This window comes from Canis lupus, chromosome 10, assembly GCF_011100685.1.
Source record: "Canis lupus familiaris isolate Mischka breed German Shepherd chromosome 10, alternate assembly UU_Cfam_GSD_1.0, whole genome shotgun sequence".
Classification (NCBI taxonomy): Eukaryota; Metazoa; Chordata; class Mammalia; order Carnivora; family Canidae; genus Canis; species Canis lupus.
The window spans coordinates 52,913,244-52,936,351 of NC_049231.1; the positions used below are offsets into that span (position 1 = coordinate 52,913,244).

Below are 23,108 nucleotides of genomic sequence, written 5' to 3' on the forward strand. Positions count from 1 at the left end.
GTGACCTGTGCCTCTTCTCCTTATTACTCTAATGTGAATAATAATTTTTTTCTCATTGGGTTTTTCTAAATATTAGATGGGATAACACATGTAAACTTAGAAATAGTTATGAGATTATTAATTGCTTTTATCAAAAGCCACATTAAAGACTGCTTTGTAGAGTTTAAAAACCTTTAATTGTGCCTTTATGGCATGAAGGTTTGAAATACCGGCCTATGCCTGTATATTGTGGCTAACATATCCACTAAAGATGAAATTTATTCATTAAATTCTATGCTACTTAAGGTTAAAGCCAGGCCTCACTTTACTATGTATTCCCAGTGCCTTGAAAGGTGCTTGTGGGGAAAAATAAAATAAAAAGGTCAGATGCATGAATTAAAGAAAGAACATGTGTGAGCTGCAATGGAAGTGGCAGGGGCAGGAACTGGAAAATAAGCCCAGATTATAAGCACTCACTGAGGCCAGCTGAGGAGTTTGTCTTTTGAGCTATTTGTATTATAGGCCAGTAGTTCCCCAACAGAACCAGTAAAGGTGTGGTTCACCAGACACTTGCCTCAAGATCCCAATCTATAAGGATGCAACAAATACATTGGAAATACGCCAGTAGTTAGCTCATATTTGCATCTGTAACTCATGCCGAAGAAGTTAAATATAAACTGATTTCTCCTGAAGGAGACCATACCCTTGACTGGAGCAGTGCTGACCTATTGCCCTAGAACATTTTCAGAATGCACACATGCAGTTTAAATTGGCAGATCCTGTAGAATCAAAAGATTATTTCAATATTTTTTTTCTCATTAGCTAAATTCCAGCCTTAAGCTGGGCTCTAGGAATACAAAGGTGAACAAAATAGATCAAAGTCCCCGCTCTCTTGATGCTTACTGTTGCTCAGCATCTCACTGTTCAACACGAATGGAGAATTGGCCATTGGAATTTAATCACTTTAGTCTGAATCCAAAATTTTGCATAAGTCACAAAATTGCCAACAAAACCAGGGGTGAGTACAAAGATGACAAAAAAAAAATAGTAAAGAGTATTTTGCCAATTTTTTTTTCCAGACAATTGACTATGCTTTGTCCCAGAGAAGTAAAGTACCAAGTGTCTGTATACACAATTTTGATAAACAGAAACAATACCTCCTCATGATAAAAAGCAGGGGTGGGGGGTGCCTGGGTGGCTCAGTTGGTTAAGCACCTGTCTGTAGCTCAGGTCATGATTCCAAGGCCCTGGGATCCAGCCCTGCATCATAAGGCTCCCTGCTCAACAGGGTATCTGCTTCTCCTTCTCCCTTTGTCCCTCTCCCAGATCATGCATGCTCTAGCTCTCTCTCTCTCTTTCTCTCTCTCAAATAAATAAAATCTTAAAAAAAAAAAAAAAAGAACATCTGGCATGGATTCCAGCAGTCTACCCATGACTGTACCCTTTCCCTCTCTCCTCAGGGAGATTATGTCTCAACTCTTTTTTTTTTTTTTAAGATTTTATTTATTCATGAGAGACACACAGAGAGAGGTAGAGACATAGGCAGAGGGAGAAGCAGGCTCCTTGCAGGGAGTCCAATGCAGGACTTGATCCCAGAACACAAGTATCACATCCTGAGCTGAAGGCAGACACTCAACCACTGAGCCTCCCATGCGTCCGTGTGTCCTAACTCCTTGCCTGCTAACAAGACTGGTCTGGGATGGGCATGGATTCCTTATTCAGTCTGTTAATTTGAAACTTCTCCATAATATTATGAGAAACATTCCTGGAACTTTGTGAGAAAGAGATTACGTCAGAAGAGTAAGCATGAGAGAGATGTCAGGCTTAAAGCTATCATTGTTAGTGGATATATGGTTGGGAGATGGTGACTTCAGTTTTTAATGTGGTAACTTTGAGGTGCCCATAAGACATGCAACTGGAAATGCTGAGTGTAGTCATCAGAGGGGAAGTCAGGACAGAATTATTTGGGAGTGGGCAGTCTACATATCTTAGCTAAACTTCAGAGTAGAATTTTAGGAATATTAAGATCAACTTATTTTTACAGACCAAAAAAGCTCTAAAAGTCCATTAAATTTTTATCTTTCACCAAAGAGCTTTTCTGGTCTGTCAGTCTTGTATTTCTACTCTTTGCTGGACAGGAAGGTTTAGAAGGAAGTGTTTTTCTTGGTAGGAAAAGCCCACCATTAAAGCGTCTTCTCAGAATTATAATCAATAGGATTCTCTTCCAGGACTCTGCTTGTCAGCAGAAAGTTAAACAGCTAGTCCTCCTGGTCCTCTAGTAGGACACGGGCCTCTCTGTCTTGACCTAAGAATGCTATCCAGCATACTATCCCCCAAAGTGCATGAGGACAACATAAATTGGATTTCACAGCTCTGAAAGTATTTGTTTTCATCAAAATAACTTTCTCAAGCTCAGTGAACATTATCTCCGTTTCTTTCCTCCTGATTTAAAATGTAGATTATTCATGCCTACTATTAACTTGAGTGTCCCTTAGTATATTCACCGAGGTCATTTCCTTCCTTTGTTGAAATGAGCTGCCTGTATCTAGTGGCCCAACATCAGCTTTAATAGGACTCCACTGCCATAGTGTCACTTTCATCTTGTTTCCTGATCAGTGGTGGACATGTTTGACATGCTGTTTGCATTTTTAAACTGTTACTCTCACGCATTTTGCTTATGGCTTTCAGTGGGGTTTTTGTGCAATAAAAGGAGTTTTCCTGATCAGTGTACAGATGACACCTAATTCAGTATGCATTCCCTAAACTAGTTCTTAACCCTCAAGCAATGTCTTCATTACTCTTTTTCCATCAAACTATATTGGGTTTAGACTTCTGCAAAGCCAGAATCCTTAATAACCTGTTTTCATGTGCTTTCCTTGTTGTCACTGGGTGTAGAGCCTGCTTAAGATTCTCTCTCTCTCTCTCCCTCTGCCTCTTCTCATTGCTTTCTCTCTATCTCTCTCAAATAAATAAATAGAACTAAAAAAAAAAAAATAAAATAAATAAATAAATAAATAAATAAATAAATAGAACTTAAAAATGAAAAATGGATTAATAAATTTCATTGGAGTAGAAGGATGAGTATAGAATTATGGGAAAATGGACCTGAAAATGGAAATTAAGATCAGAATATTAAGGACATAAAATATTAGACATAGACTGTGACTTTACCTATACAGAGTTGGGAGGCATCAATGTGAAATAAGTGAATCAAAGACACATTTTAGCAAGTTACCCTAATATAATTGCATAAAATGGCCTGGAAAGTAATCAGAATAGAGACAGAAAGATAAGTCTAATTGGTAAGTACATGGACTGAGGAGATGTGTACAGAGATAGTTGTTCTGGTTCTCTTTTATTAAACTTAACAGCAATGGAACTTCAAAGAAAGAAATAATTCTAGAAATATAGAAATTATGTTCAGAGAATTACTAATGCATCAAAGGTAACAACCGGTAAATCAGAAAATGATAAATTGAATTAACTTCCAAGGAGAAAGGATGAGAGAGTAGTCTGTATTGATGCACTTGACCACACCTGTCCCCCAAATAGAGATTGCTTTAAGATATCTGGATAGCACTTAAGCCAACAGAACTATGACCATCACTTCCCCCATTTCTCCCAAAGATAACCTGCATCCTTCATACCTCAGAAGCTGGAACAAAAATTTTACAACACATGGTAAAATGACATCATTTTAGTCTTTCTTTAAAAATTCTAGCCAAAAAGACCACATGCTCTCAAATTCATGTAAGAAGCAAGAAAACAAAACCAAAAAAAAAAAAAAAAATCTACTGATATGATTAACAAGGTCAAATTTAGACATTATATGGCAAAGTGAAACTTCTAAAATAGGTGAATTGGTTGGTTAGAAAGAAAATTTCAGATGGAACATAATTTAAATTCAAGAAACTCTCGTGAAAGAATAATTGGGTTTTATCTTGTTGATACAGGTATGCACTCATGTATAATTACTGACTCTAAAAAGATGTCTTTAAATTTAGTTTTAATAAAGCAGTATTATAAAGTATAAAATACATTATTTATTTATTAAGTAAAGTTTATTAAACCAAATAAAATGGAGAGATGCAGAAAAAGATAAAGTGTTGACAATGTCACTGATATTGACAAGTTATTTTGGGACAAGTAATATTTACTCCAAATATATTATGCTTCTAGTCCATACTAAAAACCTCTGATCAAAAGGTGTATTTCTAAATCAAAATCAATTAAGAGCCTGGTTTCAAAAATAAGGCTTCCGACCCAGGAAAGTACAAAGAAGAAACACTTACAGCAAATATGTACAACAATTCACTAATCAAATTTGCAATGCTCTTTCATGCTCTCAAGATGAAAGAATTTCAAAGAACACTCTTCACTCATCCTTTCCACCACCCTCCACACATTTCCTCTGGTCAGAACCAGTGCATACGTTAATATTCATGGCAGTGAGTGAGCACACATTTGCACTAGCTTTCTTCTGTAAGTCAAAGAGGGGTTAAATAATTTCTAATTAATGTTGCCACACTAATATATATGAGATGTTTTCTCTAGAGTGACAGCACTGCTAAAATTTCTATGTATATCTTATAAATTGATTTTTTAAATGAATTTAATTTTTTTGCTTATTGTTTCTAAGAATTATTTTACTCAATATTGGTTAAATAATCTTTAACACTACTAATTTAAATGTGTACAACACCCTACAGCTTAGAAGTCTCTTCTTTATATTATTTTTCTTAAAAACCTATCATCTATTTATCTTCTTAGAAAAATACAGATAGAAAGTTAAACTGCAAGAGGAAGACACGGAGATGAACCAAGATAGAGTCATTTTGGGACAAAGTATGCTTACTATAAATAATCTAAGCTACCTGGTGACCAGGATCCCATTTGGCTCATTCATTCATTCATTCATTCATCCGACAAATATTTATTGAGATAACTACTAAGTGGTAAGCTCATTTATTTTTGTATCCATAGAGTCTAACATAGGCCTGGGCCATACTAGTTGCTCAGAAAATTTTTCTGGATAGGCTTCAAGCATGTACTGAAATGAACAATGAAAAGCCACATTTTTACACTATGTTATGCTTCTTATTAATCATCATTATTATCAAATTATGTTCTCTGTCATTAGACAGTTTATCTCTATTGGAAAATAATGGGCAGATATGAAATGACTAGAGAACAATTCACGATAAAAGTGAGTTATAATAAATGAGATAATTACTAAGGAGAGATAATCATTCATCCAACAAAAATTCCCACCACACACTTCCTTTAAAGCATCAACGACCATAATCAATTCTTACTTGAAGATTCAGAAAACAACATCAATAAAAATATGCAACTTTTCAATACTATAGCTACTGCATATCAAATACTACATTTTTTCCATGTTACAAACAAGTGTTAAAAGACTTTCTTTGAGCTAGATAGGAACTAACCTGTACCTGTGACCTCACATTAGCTAATGAAAAATTGACTGTCTATTCTTCACCTAAGCCATCATATTTTCAATATATAATTCATTAATTCATTCATTATTTCAGAAAGTATTTATTGAGTACTTGTATTCTAGGCCCTATCCTAAGTAAATTCTCCTCACTTCATGTATTTATCTTTCCCTCATCCCTCCTAAAACCTTAAAAATTTCAATAGTAATATCATATGGCTTTGAGGTTAACAGTAGTAGCATTAATAGTAATATAATTTTAAAAATCTATAAAAACTAGGCCACCTGAGTCAAAAAAAATTTTATTCCAAGTTGTTGTATTTTTAAAGGTACAATTGATCAAAATTTAAATATGATTTTTCTTTTTTTATATTTTATTTATTTATTCATGAGAAACACAGAGAGAGAGAGAGAGAGAGAGAGAGACAGAGACAGAGACAGAGACACATGCAGAGGAGGAAGCAGGCTCCATGCAGGGAGCCTGATGTGGGACTTGATCCCAGGTCTCCAGGATCACGCCCTGGACTGAAAGCGGCGCTAAACTGCTGAGCCACCCGGGCTACCCTATGATTATATTTTCAAGTTAAAGTCAAACATAATCATTCTGATAAAATGGGATGTCATCAAATATTCACATCTTCATCGAAATTTTATGTCAATCATATTTTTAAGGTTATCTAATTGAAAAAAAAAAAAAAATAAAGCTATCTAATTGAAATGGCATTGTACATTTCAGCAAGACTGGAGTACCTTTACAGGAGAACAACTTATTGGTTAATTTACTAAGGGTAGAAATGCAATTCTTAAAGATTAGTACAGAGTTTATATTTGGCTGACATTGAAGGTTTACAGAAGTTTTTCTGGCCGTTCAGTGGCTAATAATAACTAACTTTATAGATAAGACATATCACCTATGGTACTAATCAGGTTAATTTTTAAATCAGGTACATTCATAAACCAAAATCAAACAACACTAATAAACTACAAATCTTGTTTTCCTTTTAGATTTCTAATCTTGAAAGAAGTAGAAGAAATAATCTGATGGAAATTAGGATAAATTGAAAGGTACCTAAATAATATGATAAAATAGGGTCTTAAAATTTTCAAATCTAAGTATTATTATCAAGAATACTTCTATCACCTGCTGTTAGCAACTTTGGTCCCTAAACACATCATTCTCTTTCTCTGTTTTTCCTTCCTCCCTCCCTTCCTCTCCAACATTTGTCTTTTTAAATTTCTAACTCCTCCTTCTTTTCCATTTCCCTATACCCACCATTACATGAATTAGAGGTAAACTTCAATAGTGTAAAATACAAAACCAAACCAAACATCACTGGCCTTTTTTTTTTTTTAAGATTTATTTTTTTTATTCATTCAGAGAAAGCGAGAGAGAGGCAGAGACACAGGTAGAGGGAGAAGCAGGCCCCACACAGGAAGCCCAATGTGGGACTCGATCCCAGGTCTCCAGGATCACACCCCAGGCTGCAGGCGGCACTGAACCGCTGAGCCACCAGGGCTGCCTCCATCACTGGCCTTTGGTTAATTTTGTTTGTACATTGAAACATGGAAAGAAGTGACTTGTCTCCATATAAGCAACTTGCAGAGTCATTAATAGCTGATCATCATTTGTAAGCAATGAGAGAAAAGGGAGGGAGATAAGCTATAGTTGGCCAGATTTGGACTAAGACAGATAGATACTAGAAGTTGAGATAGGAGGAGTAGAGGTCACCAAAAAGGGGGTTTAGTAAGCCCAGAGAATCAATATACATTTTCTATTTCCCAGTCAAGTACTGGTTCTCAGATCAAGCAAAAGTTTGAAGATAGCTAAACCAAGAGGGAAAAGGTGTTGAGACAAATATTGAATCTAAAGTGAATAGGCAGGCAAACAAGAAGGAGTTTCAGAGAGAATAAGGCCCTCATAGGACAGCTATCAGAAATCTGTGGCAAGTAAAGGAACCACAGAAATTACTGGGCTTTTATGGACACCTAGAAAGTCAATCCATTACGTATGGAGGGACTTTTAAGCCCACATTTGATCAAAATTGGAAAAAAAAAATACCCATTCTTATAGACTGAACCCTCTGACCATAAAACAAACAACAGTAGTTGGAGTAATTCAATAACACAGTCCCGTATGATTTGAGAATGATCATTGCAGAGCCTTTTCTCAGGGTAAATGTGTAATTGGTAATGGATCAATAAGTAATTTCTTTCAGGAGGAAAAGCTCTTGTTTTCATTTTTCTTTCTTTTTTTTTTTCTTTAGTTTTTTGAAGTAGCAAGGTTCTTAAATCAGAATGGAGCAAATATATTTAGAAAGTTGAGATTACTCTAAACAGCAAGATTCCTTAGTGCACTAGTTAAGTTTATCTCAACTGATCATTTATTTATGATGCCATAAAAATCAAGATGCTTTCAATTTTGATTGTTAGATATTTGCTGAAAGGCAGTTGAAATTACTTTCCCAGGGTTCCCATTTGACAACTGCATTTTGAATTGAAAATTTACTACGGTTCAATAATGGTTGTGCTGAGGTGGGGTTTTTTTTTTTCCCCTTTTCTTCTTTCTAAGATTAGCAATGAATTCAGCTCTTGTGGTCAGTGTAAACCCCTACTCAGATAATTGGAAATTCTAGAAGTCTAGTGGAAAACTAAGAAAATAAATGAATAAAACTTTGAGAATTAAGCCCCTGTAAAAGATCGGTGATAATGTATTTAGGTGTTTGATGGTTTTCCTAATCATTTCAGGATGAACGCCTGAAGGCCAGTTTCTAAGAGGAAAGAATATGTTGACCTAATCAAATTGTCTTCTGAGGCATGTGTGTTGGTAAAGGGAGAAATTATAGGGATAGATGAAAGCAAAACAAACCAAATTTACATAATCATGTGAGACAAAAAAGATAAACTATATACATCAAGGATAAAAAAGGGAAATAGAAAGACTTACACACTTTTGTAACCTCACAGGAGATACAGATTTTCAACTAAAAACTATGATATAAGGAACCCATTAGAGTTTTTGAATATGTGACATTTTCCTATGGTTGTTATTTTTGTATATCAGTAAAATATTAATATCACTTAACAATGAGAGACTGCATGTATTTCTGTGCAAGTATTGCAATAAAATGAGATAAAGAATTATAACTATACAAATGAGTAACTCTTTGAATGTCGATATATGAGGCAGAGTCTCCAAATTATAGTGACTTTAAAAGGTTAAAAAATATCTTTTTATTTATTAACCATAATTTGTCATCTATGATATGCAGGCTAAATTCGTATAGTAGGCTTAGAGTTGGTGAAAAAGGGACCATTCCAGGATATAAATGACAAGAGTCCATTGTATTTTCTTCATACTTATGTATCAAAATGAGCATAAGATGGCATGGAGACAATCTTTTCACCATTTTCTTTTCTATCCCCAATTACCCTTGAAGTTTCCTTTTCTCCCATCCATTGCATGTTAACTTTAGACAATTATTTTTTTCAAGCGAGGAAAGAAATAAGGACACAGTGTTCAGATCTTTTGATGTTACCAGTATTACAACCTGCTTCCAGTCAGATGGAATAGTATCAACAAGGCAATAATTTAGCTTATTAATTGGCAAGTCTGCCTAAAGTCACTAAGAATATGCCAAAATAAATCTTTGTGAACAGAGAATTGAGAGGAATTTACACTTAACAACCAGAAAATATATTTTCTATAGTAAAGAACATTTTTAGCAATAGCTGTAGAACTAAGGTCTTAATACATCTGAAGTGTATTTATATTTTCTGTACTAAAGTGCTGGTTGCTGGGTAGGAGGAACTTCCAAAAGGCAGAATTATAAGTTATTTATAAAACAAAACAAAACAAACAAAAACCAGCAGTAACAAATAAAAGTGGAATCTTATTTATAAAGTACTTACTATATGCAGCTCTAGGTAGTCACCCAGGCCAGAAGAACTGTCCACTCGCACCAATACAGCTTCTTTTTGAACAGTGCTAAACCCTATGGCCAGTCTGTCTGCTCGTGTACTTGGCCGGTCATTAGGAGGCCACTTATACGTAATTTGTCCACCACCTTTGCTAAAGATGTATGTTGTCCCAGCTGGAAAACAAAAACCAAAACCAATTAGTCCAAATAGATCAGGTACAGAACTTCCCTGTATTTGTTATACTGACATATCAGTAAATGATTCAATTTACACTATGGCAAAAAAGAAATACAAAAGTGAAACCATGGCAAAAGCAGTGAGCAAATCATAGATTCCAGTCACACAGGCTCAAGAAAGAGAACAGGGTATTTTTAAAAGAAATATCAAGGCAGCTCAGTTTTTAATATACTCATTAAACTACCAGCAGGTGTTTCCGAACAAATGGAGGATTACAACTTTTTCCATTGAGGAGGACAAGCATGGAATCTAATGGGGTTTTATTTCTCCCTGCTAGTTTTTCAGAAATAGTTTAGTAGGTAACACTGACTTTGGCTGCTTCCAAAAGGAGCAAAAACATATATTAACTTGTTTTTGAAACAATGAGTTACATGTGCATGTGACAGGGTCATAGAGCACAGCAAAGCCAATCATAACAAATACTCTCTTAGTCAACTTTTATGGGGAAAGGGTTCATTCACATATGATAAATCATCTGTCAATGATAACTAATGGACAAATAGTCATAAGCCCCAGGAGTCATGTCAGGAAAATACAGATAATAGATCTCATCAATAGAAGCGAGGTCTTATTTAACAAGCAATATCTAGTAGCTGTCAAACTATCCAGGATCATAAAAAGAGCCATTTTTTTTTTCTTCAAAAGTGAATGCGAGCCTTACAGTACTAAGAGTATCATAGCCTTATTTGGTGAGTGCTCAAATTGTACTTTATGGTCTTTATCTTACTTTAAAAAGTTTTGGTTCAAACAAGTTTACTAAGCATCTACTGTCCTGAAGTCCTATCTCACTGCACCACAAAAATTCTATCTCACTAAATGCAATAGAATGGAATCTTTAAGTCAGAACATTTGGAAGAGATGCAAAGATGTATGTGTGTGTTTGTGTGTGTGTGTAAAGGGGGTGGTGCGGGGGAAAGAACTTTCTCCATACTAAATGGGACCACAGACATATTTGCAAAGTTATCCCAGGAACAGGCGTCATTCGGGTATAATTTACAGAGAGTAATAATAGCCTTCCAATAACAAAGGATGTCAGTACATATTTATTGTGTTCTCACTACGTGCCAAAGATGGCAATGGAAGTGATATGAGTAAATATTAAAATTTAGGCCACAGAGCATCTTGTGTTATTAAAAAAAATAGCTTCTACCAAGAGCAAAGCTTATATGTAAAAGGTGTATGTACAGCAGTATGTTTTTAAGATTTCTACACATTAAGTTTCTATCATTACCAAGTTTACCAATTGAATGAAGTTGACTTACTCTCACGTTTGGGTATATTTAATTAAATAGCTGATAATATATTTTTTTCTTTTTCTGTGTTTTGGAGCCAACTGCCCTTTGTATTCTGTCTGAAACATTTCCACAGGCCTTTCAGAAACTCTGAAGACCTCTGCAATATGCCTCCTGCCTGACTGCTTAAAAAGGCCTTGGCATATAGAAGTGACACAAGAAACATGGCAGTATGATATTGAATGTAAAAGTGATTAAGATAGAATCTTGCTATAATGGAATGGTAGAGAGGCTGTGCATTCTCTACTAATTTTGTTTTGGATACCAATGCATGAAAGTAGTTTATCTCTCTCACGTGAAAACAGGTAAGTTGTATTTCAAAGGCTTCAGTCAGTGTGCAAGTAAAGAACATTCAGAATGTAGAGATTTGTGTATCAGATATCCTGGAGCCTACAAGACCATTACTGTTCTACGTCTTCAGAAGCTTGTTACCTGGAATATTGATAAGCAAGAACTATTTGATAAATATTTTTCAGCTTGGTAATTTTTCTCAGATGATTGACTATGAAATGTTTCAATAAAACCTACAGTGATAAAAATTGGACAAGAACATATATGAAAGTGAAGGCTTGTTTAACAGGAGAATGTGGAGGTGACCTGAGTACAGGTATTTGATTACTTTTCTTTCTTATACCTTTTAATTAACTTTGTTCTCTAGTGGCAATGTAGTTTGTATGAATTAAGTCAAATATTCAAAACTAGAGATGCTGCAAAACAATGTAAAACATATCAAAGAATTCAGATCACCAGAGGAAGACAGTAGAGTACAACAAAATATCTTACATTACATAGTGGTTCTTAATATTAAAAATATCACTTTTCCCACAAACTTTCATTTTTTCTCTACTGCTGTATAGAAAGTAGGGTAAGCAGTAGTCCCATGTTACATTTGAGGAAATTCAGTCCTAAAGATTGATGTGTTATCTCAAGTTGCAATCTTGTTTAAGTGGCAGAGCTGGTAAGGAAACCTAGTATCCAGACTCCTACTCCTGTACTTTTTTTTATTACAGAAATGTTTCTGTTATCATAACAAGACAGTCAAGAAAAAGTTAATTGGATGTGTCAGTCTGAATTTATCAAGGCCAACTGTTATCATATTCTAATGTCTCATATCCATAAAGTGACATTTGCACCTCATGATCATATACTGTCCTTTCACCTCACAATGCTTTTAAAAAAAGAAGAATAACATGTAAATGTGTAATGACAGAACATTTAATATACGTAGATTAACATTTCATTTAGGGTATACTTCCCAAACTTAGGGAGCTATGAAAGTTTCTAGATCCTCAGTTACAGAATGTGAGGATAATGACTTAAAGGTTTATATTTTCAGTAAGGTAAATGCCACAATACAAACATCATTGCTCGAGATTTGATTTCATCTCATATTTCAATAAGTGTTAAGGCCTGGCAACTAGCATGCTATTAACTATTCCGTCTTCCTTAAAATGACTTTCCAGTTCTTTAAGTTTCACTGAAACAAAGTAAAAACAATCGTACTACCTTGTGCCAAACAATGTGGTTATTTCTAGCATCTTTTTTTCTACAGATATATCTGGAAAGCAACCTCTCTCCCCTCTTCTTCTGTGTTCACAACAGTGCATTGTATTGTACTCATCAGCATAATTCCATAATAAGTGAGAGAATTAGATGTCTCGTTCTCCCCCTGCCACTCTCTACCTACCTCTATAATCATCCTGGCTTTCTTAAAAGGAAAAAAAAAATATCAAACTCTAAAAAATCTCATATGTTCTTAAACCCCCGTCTATCAAGATAGAAAATTACAGTGTATCCTATTCTAGTAATCTTAAAAATATGACAATACTCCCACATAAAATACAGTGGGTCAGATGACTAAAGTTTTAAAATCTACTTCATTTAGCATGCATTTTTCCAAACAAGGACATGATGTACTTACTATAGCAGATAGCTAAAGAATTAAGAATGTAGGCTCTGAACAGGCCTGAGTTCAAATTTCAACTGAATCACTTACTAGCTACAATGACTTTTACCAACCTATTTATTCTAAGTCTTGGATATCCCATCTGAACAAAATGAGGATACTAACAATATCTACCTCATAGAGCTCCTGTCAAAAATAAAGGAGATATCACACAGTAACACCTTAGACCAATTCCTGGCATATGGTAAGTGCCCAATAAATTTTACATAGAACAGATGGTGCATGTGGTGGAAAGGGGTGTGTGTGTGTGTGTGTATGCGTATGTGCTAAAAATACAAAATAAAGAAAAAATATATAAAATAATGAACGCTGCAACATTGTTGGTTTATTTTAACATAAATTTGAAAAAGTTTGAGTCATTTCAAAGTTGTGTGAAAATCAAATGCTTTTGAAGAAATGACTTTCCTCCATCCCAGTTTTTATTAAACTTTTCAGTATTTCATTCCTTGGATTAGCAATTTTTTTCACATAAACCCATTATATTATTATTTACATTCACTAGTAGTTGACAATGAGAAGGATATTAAATTGTATCACATGGGAGCTTTCATGAGAAAAAGAATATTACTTCATCATCATAAAACATCTAGCATAAGATTTATAGCATGGTGCAAAAAAATTCACTTCGACTGTTAAAGGAGTAACTGTACAAAGTGAATGGCAATCCAGCTTTATTATTTTAATTTCATAGAAACATGTTTTATTGTGTTCTAAAAGTGAATTCAATGTGCAGCAATAGTACATCTTAATCACTATTCCAAACGTTTTAAGAACATAGAAAGGCACATGAAGAAATGTGTCACCTTTATTATTTATGCATGGTTCTATATGACAATCACTGACACATCAGTGCCATGACTTATAATGGATTTATTGCAAATTAACCTCGACATCCATCATATCACTGAATGTATGGATGACTCAAAGTGGTTTTCAGCAATCTCCACATTTAAGTCATGCAACAAATCTTTATTACTTCAAATTCATTAACAGAGCTAGCTCCGTCAGATGCAAGTTCATCTGTATCAACATACTTTACGCTGCAATAAATGTTTGTAAAAATTATGCATGGGCTCTTATATCTAATGTCTGAACTACCTGTGATATTATAAATTTTTTTTTAGATTTTATTTAACATCTATTTACATACAGGGCTCTCTCCCCTCCTTGTCTTATTGCCAACCCTCTCTTCCCTGAATGTGCCCAATTCAGCAAAAGTTAATATGTTCCCCCAATGGACTGAATCGTCCTGGAAAAGAAAGCAATTGGCATATAGAGGTCTGCTGAATTACTGGTGGTTCAGCATCCTTCCTATGAACAATAATAACTTCTAAATAGATTGTTTCTAACTCATGAGTACATGAATAAAAGGTTCCTTTCAGAAAGCCTATAATTCTTCAAATGTCATTGTGTAGCCAACATGAAACATTCAGGCCATTATAATTCTATTAAACGTAACAGAGATATAACGCTTTTTTTCCCATTAAAGTTTGCCAGGTAGTCAAATGGAATTAAAATTAAAAAATTATAAGTAAGAGGAGTTTTTATTCCTTCTATAACCTTGTGAAGAGGCTATTATTAAATTTAAATTTTCTGCACAATTTCTACCTATAGAGGCATTCTTTTGAATAAATTAAATAGAAAGCAAAAACAATGAGAAGATCACTTTGTATGACAAAAATATTTTTTTCAACCATGGAAACTGGTGAAATTTTAAAAATTAGTAATAAATCTGAACAATCTCACATGGTACACTAAAGCAACAACTTATTGCCATTTATTTTAAGTTTCTGTAAATTCTTTGTAAGATCACAAAGAGTTATTTCATGAAATTGAGCACAATTGTTTCATAATCTCTAAAATTTCACATAGGAACATTAATAACCCAGGAAAGGTGGGTATTATAACTAGGAGAGATGAATGGAATAAGCAATAAGAGTTACCGCCCATGATACATAATCCATTCTAAATCAAAAAGTAGTAACAACAATTACCAACTCTGAGAAGTAAAAGACTGACCCCAATGTTGCTATTCATCTAAGGGTGAACAAATACTAGGGAAAGAAAATGAAAATAAAGACTATATATCATAATTTGAGCCTCCTTATGGAAGACACAGGCTTGGCAGCATTGACAAATGAATTACAACTGGCTAAAAAGAAAGAAAATGATATAGGATGTCTGCCTATATGTCTTTGAGAAAGAAAGCTGGTAAGTCCTTAATATAAGAAACAGGGCAAGATACAAGACCTGTCACTGAAATGGCTTCCTTACTGGCCCTGTAGTCTGCATCAGACCAGAGCAAAGAAAATCAAGAAGAGTCTAGGTAATTCCCAAACAATGAAAACCTTTTCAAAGTAGCTCATAACAACATTCAAGATAGAACAAACCACAGGAGGCTTCGCATATAGGGCAAGTCATGTGTTCCATCAGAACCTTAGCTTCTTAGGAATTGAGGTAATTTTTTTTTATTTTTTTGAGACATCTATTAAATTTAATGCAAACTGAGAAAGATGGGATAAGTCAAAATTGTGAGCACCCTGTTTTTGTCCAGTGGAATTTCCCAGAGTGACCCTGTACAGGGTCACTGCACACAGGGCTACTCTATCAAACACCAATCATGAACTCACTTCAGGCTCTTACACAAAAATTCTTGAACTCTATGTATATCAGAGATACTGTGACTCTCAGGGTTTTCAAGGACTCCCGAGGCATTAACAATTAATGTCTCCCCAACTTTCCCAGGGACCAAAGGAGGTTGAACCACTCAGATTCCACAGTAGACTTAGGATATGTGCAAGCAGAGGAATTCTCTCTACTAAGCTGGTGTATATGACATTTAGCTCTGGCTCCGCCAACAATACCATTTTAAAATAAAAAGTAGTGTGTGCTTAATCAATAAGAAACTTTAATCAAAATGTAACTACCAAGAAGATGGAATAGCAAAAAACTATCATGATTCCTATAAGGCCGGGAATTACTACTCTCAAAGATAATTTCAACAGTAATTATGTACTTCAATAAGAAAGTAAGGAAATTTTCCCTTTCCCTACTGGCCCAAAACTTTTCTCTTAATAAAAATCTTTTTCTGATAAATATTCCATATTTTTCCATGGTCTATATTTTCTTTAATAAAAAAATTACATTCTGTGACCTTGGGAAGAACAATATATTTGAAAATCCATCATGTATATTTCTCATTTTGATATTTGACATTTTCATATTTTGACATTTATGGAAAGAGTATGCTACATGAAGAGAAGTATTCATTCTTTTGAAAACAAGTGTATTCCTCTTTAATAATTGAAGTAATTCTTCAAATATAAGTGGGTTCTTGGCTGACCTCCCCTGTCCATATCTTAGACATTTATTCAGGAATACCACAAATAGTGCATAGATTGTACATTGCACAATCAAAAAGGCACCTTTCATATATGAAATATGAATGGTGTTCACCGGTCTTGTATAAAGCTGTGACTCTACATAATCAATCACTGAAGCCAACTGCAGTCTTTGGATAAGTCATCTTCTTTTTCTGTCTTACAAGGAAATTAACTGAAACAAGAAATATTCTTAAGGTGACTTACCTGCTGGTTGTCTGATAATTGCCAATTATTGAATGGAGCTAAGAATATAAAACTTAAAACACACAGCTCTTTTCCCAAAACAGGTATGACCTGCGCATTAAAGGTAAATATCAGGGCAGGATAATTTATGAGAGATGCCAGATGAATGGTATTCAGCTGTGTCATCTATTATGGATTTTTAAGAAATCTTTGGAAAGGTGACAATATTAAAGGTAATGATTGACAGTACCTTAAAAATGAGCAGAAAAATGATAAACCAGAACAATTATATCTTTTTAGATCAAAGTCATATAAATAGTTGAATATTTTGAGATAATTTTCAAGCCAGTGAATACTATTTTCAAAATCTATGCAATAAGTAATACTTGCTGAATCATTTGTAATATGCCTTCTTTAAAAAACTATTTTTTTAGGGATGCCTGGGTGGCTCAGCGGTTGAACTCCTGCCTTTGACTGAGGGTGTGATCCTAGAGTTCCAGGATCAAGACCCCATCAGGCTCCCTGCATGAAGCCTGCTTCTCTCTATGCATGAAGAAATAAACAAAATCTTTAAAATAAAATAAATAAAAAACTATTATTTCCCTCTCTAAATATATTATTTAGAAAATATTCTCTTCAGGAACAGTTGAGTTCAATAGTTTGAGGGGCCTGAGCTTGTTCCAAGATCAACTTTTAAGTTCCTGGAAACTTTGAAAAGGCTCTTGAGATCTAAGTTCTCTTGCTAAAACAAATAAGTGGTATTCCTTCTGCCAATCAGATTAGGAAAAAATTTCATAAAGATAGTAAAGTTATCTAAAGTTAAAAATAAAACCAAGCAAAGCAATCCCACAACCAATAACCCTAAGAACATCAAATGTGTATGTCTTCCCTCTGAAATTAGACTCCCTCCAGCAGTAAGTGAACTTTATTAAAAAGTCTCTTACAAGTAATACAGTAATCAATTTGCATTAGAGCTATAGGCAGCAGGGATGGGAGAGAAGAAATCACACCTTCTGCTACTTAAAGAAAAATCTTCCTTTAAAGAACATACTGTGTGAGTCCCTAATAAATTCTTAAAATTATAAGTCAGTAAAAATTGCACTTAACTCATGACATCCTTAAATCTACTTTGTTTTTCAAAAGTTAATCATGAAAATGGCTTTCATCAAGTTTTCAGAGTCAAGAATTTATTAGAATTATGGTGTAAAAAAATTAATATGTTAAAAATGTGACATATGCATAGACAATGTTGAAATGATCTTAGAGATAACTAAGCAAACCTTTCCTTTACAGATGACAAAATGGAAGCCCAGAGAAAGCAAATGGCTTCTCCGTGTCAACACAGTTAGGATCTATATCTAACTCTATTCCTAGTGCTTTTTCCACGATATGGTGAAGAGCTGAGATCAAATGACTGCTTCTTATTAAGAAAAATAAGCTAAAAAACTCACAAATCAAGGTCTTACTTCAATTATCTCTGTAGTCTTTTTAATGATGCTTTCCTGGACTGGTTTGGAAAGACTCAAAGTTTCTGTAATGACAACTTAGCAGAAATGACTCACTCACATTCTGACATTTTCAGAGTCTAGCCTGAATCTTTAAAAGGTGTGAGGCCTTTGCAAAGCTTTATTGTAAGCATCCTGCCTCCTAAGCTATCCCTGCCTTTGGCTCATTCTAAGACTTTCAAATTACTGAACAGAGATGCAAAAAACAAATTTTTATTATCAATGCCATAATCATTCCTAGTCTATACAAGAAAGGCTTTACAACTTCTTGAAAGTGACACTGTTTTCTGCCCCTAGTAGTGGAATTAAATCCTGAACACAAAAAGTGCATGTGGTTATTTTGAACTATTTGCATTACATATTTAATATAGGGGTGACCGGGGCACCTGGGTGGCTCAGTTGGTTAAGTGTCTGCCTTCAGTTCAGGTCATGATCCCAGGGTCCTGGGAACAGGCCCACATGTCAGGCTCCCTGCTCAGCAGGGAGTCAGCTTCTCCCTCTCCATTTGCACCACCCCCTCCCCAACTCATGCTCTCTCTCTCTCAAATAAATAAATAAATAAAATCTGTAAAAAAATAATATAGGGACCATCATACAAACAATGAAATACATAATATTTTAAGGCAAAACCAGAAGTATGCTTTTGTTTTCTAATCTTAGCTCCTCTCATTGATCATCTTTCTGCCTGTATGCTGTATTTGTCATTCGCCATATGACAAGGTCCCAATTAAAACTATTCACTATTCACTTTGTACAAGGTTGGATACAATGTTAGTTTCTAACTCAGAAGTCACTTCAAACTAAGCTCTGACTTTATCACATAGGCATTCACAAGTAGAACATACATTCTCCACCTAAAGTGACTTTTACTTTCACTGATTTATGCTTCTCTGCTGTACTTGGTTTTCTTTTCAGTCTGGCTTCCCACTCTCATTTCAGCCAAAATAGGTTCTCTTCCTTTATCATCCACAGCACTTATTTTTAATTTACCAACTATTATATAAGAGTCGTCTTTTATTGAAATTTCCATTTTAAAAGTATGCCTACTGAAAATAGGGAGCTCACTTTAATGCTTAGTATTCTCATCAGGCTTATGTGCTTTTACTTATTTATCAATCATGGATAAGGACTTAATACATTCTTTGAATTAAGTTACGGCTATTTTATAATGATGAATGACATAAAGCTCCTGATTGATGAGTATAACAAATTCCATGCCTAAAGGCATTAGTAAGATGGGATTTCTATACCTGTATAAGAAATCTGAATAATTTTATCAAATACAAAAAAACTCCGATGAGGAGATAGATTATCTAGATTATCCTGATAATGAACACCATTCTCTATTTCATATTTCTATAAGAAATAACTGTAAGGAACAGTCATGGACCCAGGTAATGGTGATTATGAGAGAGTTTCAGGTCCCATCATTTGCTTGAATAAGCTAGCCTAAAGTTCTCCATATTTTACAGAGAGGGGCTGGATACAATTAGCTACTCTTTAGGCTTCAAGAATTTATTAATTATCAGAAAAACCCAAGAGATAGCACCACATTCAGGTGATCAAAATTAACACCATCAATAACAAGACACTGAACTCAGGTCCCCCAAATATGATGGGCTGAGAAGGACACAACATCATTTCTGTATCATTTTGTATTTTTGTACAGCCTTGATCTAATTATAAGATACAAGAAACTGAAACTGAGGAGTATTCAACAGAATAACTGGCAGCACTCTTCAAAAGACTCAAGGTTAGGAAAAAAACAGAGAAATGCTAAGGAGCTATCCCAAAGTAGAAAGGACTGAGAAGACATGACAACTAGATGCAATTTGAAACCCTTATTTAAATTTTGAACTGCAGAAAAGGACATTAGTAGGATAAGTGATAATGTTTGAAGAAGTTATGTAGGTTAGTACATCATATCAATGTTATCTTCCTGGTTTCAGTCATGGTATTATGGTATATAAGAGGTTAACTTTGAGACCTAGATGAAAGGATCAGAAGAGTATTTTTTTGCGGGGGGGCGGGTAACTTTTTTGTAAATCTAAAAGTATTTCAAGGGGTGTCTGGGTGGCTCAGTTAGGCATCTGCCTTGAGCTCAGGTCATGATCTCAGTGTCCTGGGATTGAGCCCTACATCAGGCTCCTTGCTCAGTGGGGTCTGCTTTTCCCTCTCTTTCTGCTCCTCCCCCTGATCATGCTTGGTCTCTCGCTGTTTCTCTCTCTCAAAAATAAATAAATAAAATATTTTAAAAATCTAAAAGTATTTCAAAATAATTTTTAAACAAAGAAATGTTTTCATCATCTACAGCAATTTAGAATCTTGAATAAGATTGTAAGCCATGGGAATCTATGCAACAGAGGTTAGCTTGAAAAATCCTTAGCTCTTGAAATTGTAAAACTGAATGAAAGAAATCTCATTTAAAACAGAGTCTGGAGACCAGAAGAGAGAGCTCTCATGCCCTATCACTCTTCCTCAATTGTAGACCCCAAGAGGAAGAAGTCTATACTTGGCTACCCCAGAAGATGGAAGAAAGATTTTCTCCTGGCTCAGCAACAGCCCAGCCAAGAAGAAGCTCAGCCATTGAAAAGCCACCACACTCTGGGACTTGCAGTTTACTCCCTGAACTCTTTGTTTGTAACAGCCCCTCCCAAATCCTCCTTTACCTCTATAAAAGAAAATTCCTCTCCTTTGTTCTCTAGACTTGCCTACGGTTTTGCCAAAGTGTGTATGACCTGAATTGGAATTCTCTGCTCTACCATAATAAACCCGTTTGCTAGTAAAATAACTCACTGTTTTATTTTTAAGGCTAACAAAATGAAATTCTGTTTGTTTGTTTTTACTCTTTTATTCCCATCACCTATTTCACTCATGCCCCCAACCCAATACATACACCTTCCCTCTGGTAACCATCAGATTGTTCTTTGTAATTAATACAAAATGAAGTTTTTAGTTTGTTTGGCTATGAGAAATGGAGAATATTTAGAAGTAGGTGGAAGGCTTAATTTTTGTTCTACGTATAGGAAATTTGCTTGATTTGCTTAATAAGAAATGTCTCATAATAAACACTATTATTAAGACTTTTAAGTGATAAGATATCTGGAAAATTTAAGTTAAAATTGCCTAAACAGAGAAGCCCAATCTAAAATCAGTTCACAAAAAATAAATAAATAAATAAATAAATAAATAAATAAATAAATAAAAATAAAAATAAAAAAAAAATAAAATCAGTTCACTCAGAAAACCAAGTACTCATCCATCCATTTCTTCATTCATGTATTCAATTATTTGTCAGAATGGACCATCATAGAAATCATCAAAATTCTTATGAAACAGTTTCCACTCATATAATCATGTGGGAAACAACTCAGAGAAAATCCATTTGTCCAGCTTTATGATAAGAGATTACTCACATTAGTGTAAGCTAATTCCCTTTTATAAGTTTGGAATTTAAGAGGGACACTAGTGCCACGGACAGGCCAAAGAAAATAGTACAAATGCTAACAAGTGCTTTTCTAATATGTTACTGATATTTGCATGTGTAGAAATTAGTACAATTGACCCTCGAACAATGTGGTGGTTGGGAACACTGACCCCACAAAGACAGTGGAAAATCCAAGTATAACTTTGACTCACCCAAAACTTTACTTAATAGTCTACTGTGGCTGAAGCTTTACTGCTATAATCAATTAACACAAATTTTATGTTATATATATATTATATACTGAATTATTATTATAAAAGAAACTAAAGAAAAGAAAATGTTATTAAGAAAATCAAAAAAGAAAATATATTTTCAGTACTATATTGTATTGAAAAAAATCTGCATATAAGTGGACACATGAAGTTTAAACTCATTTTGTTTAAGGGTCAACTGTATATACTGTGGTTGTGATGAAGAGATGAGTTCAAAGACAGGGAATAGTGGTCATTCTAAAGGAAAGATTCATATCTCTTCTAACATAACAAGAAAAAAAATCTTGTGTGAGTTAATTTAGAAGTTGCTTGAAAGACTGATAGACAGATGCCTTAGTGAGATGGTAGGAAAAGACTCTACTCAAAACAACAAAAACAAAACACAATGCTGAGACAATAGCAGAACACTGAGAAAGAGAATACAATGGCATTATAATATCATAAGCCAAGAATAAAAACATCCATACACTTAATAAAGTTATTTAAGAATTTGCTATGTATAAAGCACCATATAGACCCTGGGGATAATAGAGAGGTATATGTCAAAGCACTAGAAGCCAGTTTTTCCAGAACTGTACTACCCATTCAATCAGAAGTCGGTTTTTTACTTTCTCTTTTATATTCCTATCTTATAGCATTGTTCATATCACATCACCTTTAATCTTAATGTTGTGATAAATATTCACCCTTACTAATATGATATCATCCTGCCTTTCCTTAATTTAAATCTACCTTACAAAAAAAAATTGGTTTTTGAAACAGTATGTTTAATTACTCCTCTATTCAAAGACCTTGAAGGATTCATCCATCATCTACCAAATTAGGTGAAAAATTCTTATCCTAACTTTAAACAGCCTCCACATAAACCAACCTTCTACTTCAAGCAAACTGAAGAGCTCACTTGGCCTTCCAAAATAACCTCCAAATTCTCTTTAGAGAAGACACAATTTAATATGGTTCTGGAAAAATAAGAGAAAAAATATTTTTGTGGGCATGGTTGTCATGAGAAAAGTCACAGAGGCACAAAACGGGTTGCAGAAATAAGCACTAGATCCGCTTGTATTAATGGGAAGTTACTTTTTTTTTTTTTTTTTTTAAAGAAGCTGATGCATTTCAGCACTACTATTTGCTATCTCTTTGTGTCCTGATTTTAGTCTCTAGATAAATACAGTGTACAAATCACATAGTTGAAATTAGGATTGTTCAAGGTCAGCATTAAAAAGAGATTAGATAAGTTCTAGTATCTCAGTATATTCATAATTCTATGAAATGCAAATTTCCTTTAACAAAGATTCACATAACTTCACAAAATGTCGGAAAAAAGAAACCATGATACCATTGTCATAAGAGAAAAACTTTATTTAATAAGAAGTGTCTTAGTGGTATTTGCTACTTATCACAAATCTTTTCATTCCATCTTTATCAGAAATAAAACCATTTCTCATTTGTTTTTAAGTCTCGTTCTATGCTTAGCAGAAAAAGTAACAA

At 34.3% G+C, this 23,108-nt stretch overlaps 1 protein-coding gene across 1 annotated transcript in view; it reads right to left on the minus strand.

Annotated features, from left to right (window-relative positions):
• Positions 1 to 23,108, minus strand: part of NRXN1 (neurexin 1) — a 1,110,090-nt gene that overhangs the window by 303,348 nt on the left and 783,634 nt on the right. The window contains 1 exon segment of the mRNA XM_038551252.1: positions 9,347 to 9,528. Within this exon segment, the coding sequence (XP_038407180.1) occupies positions 9,347 to 9,528 (182 nt within the window).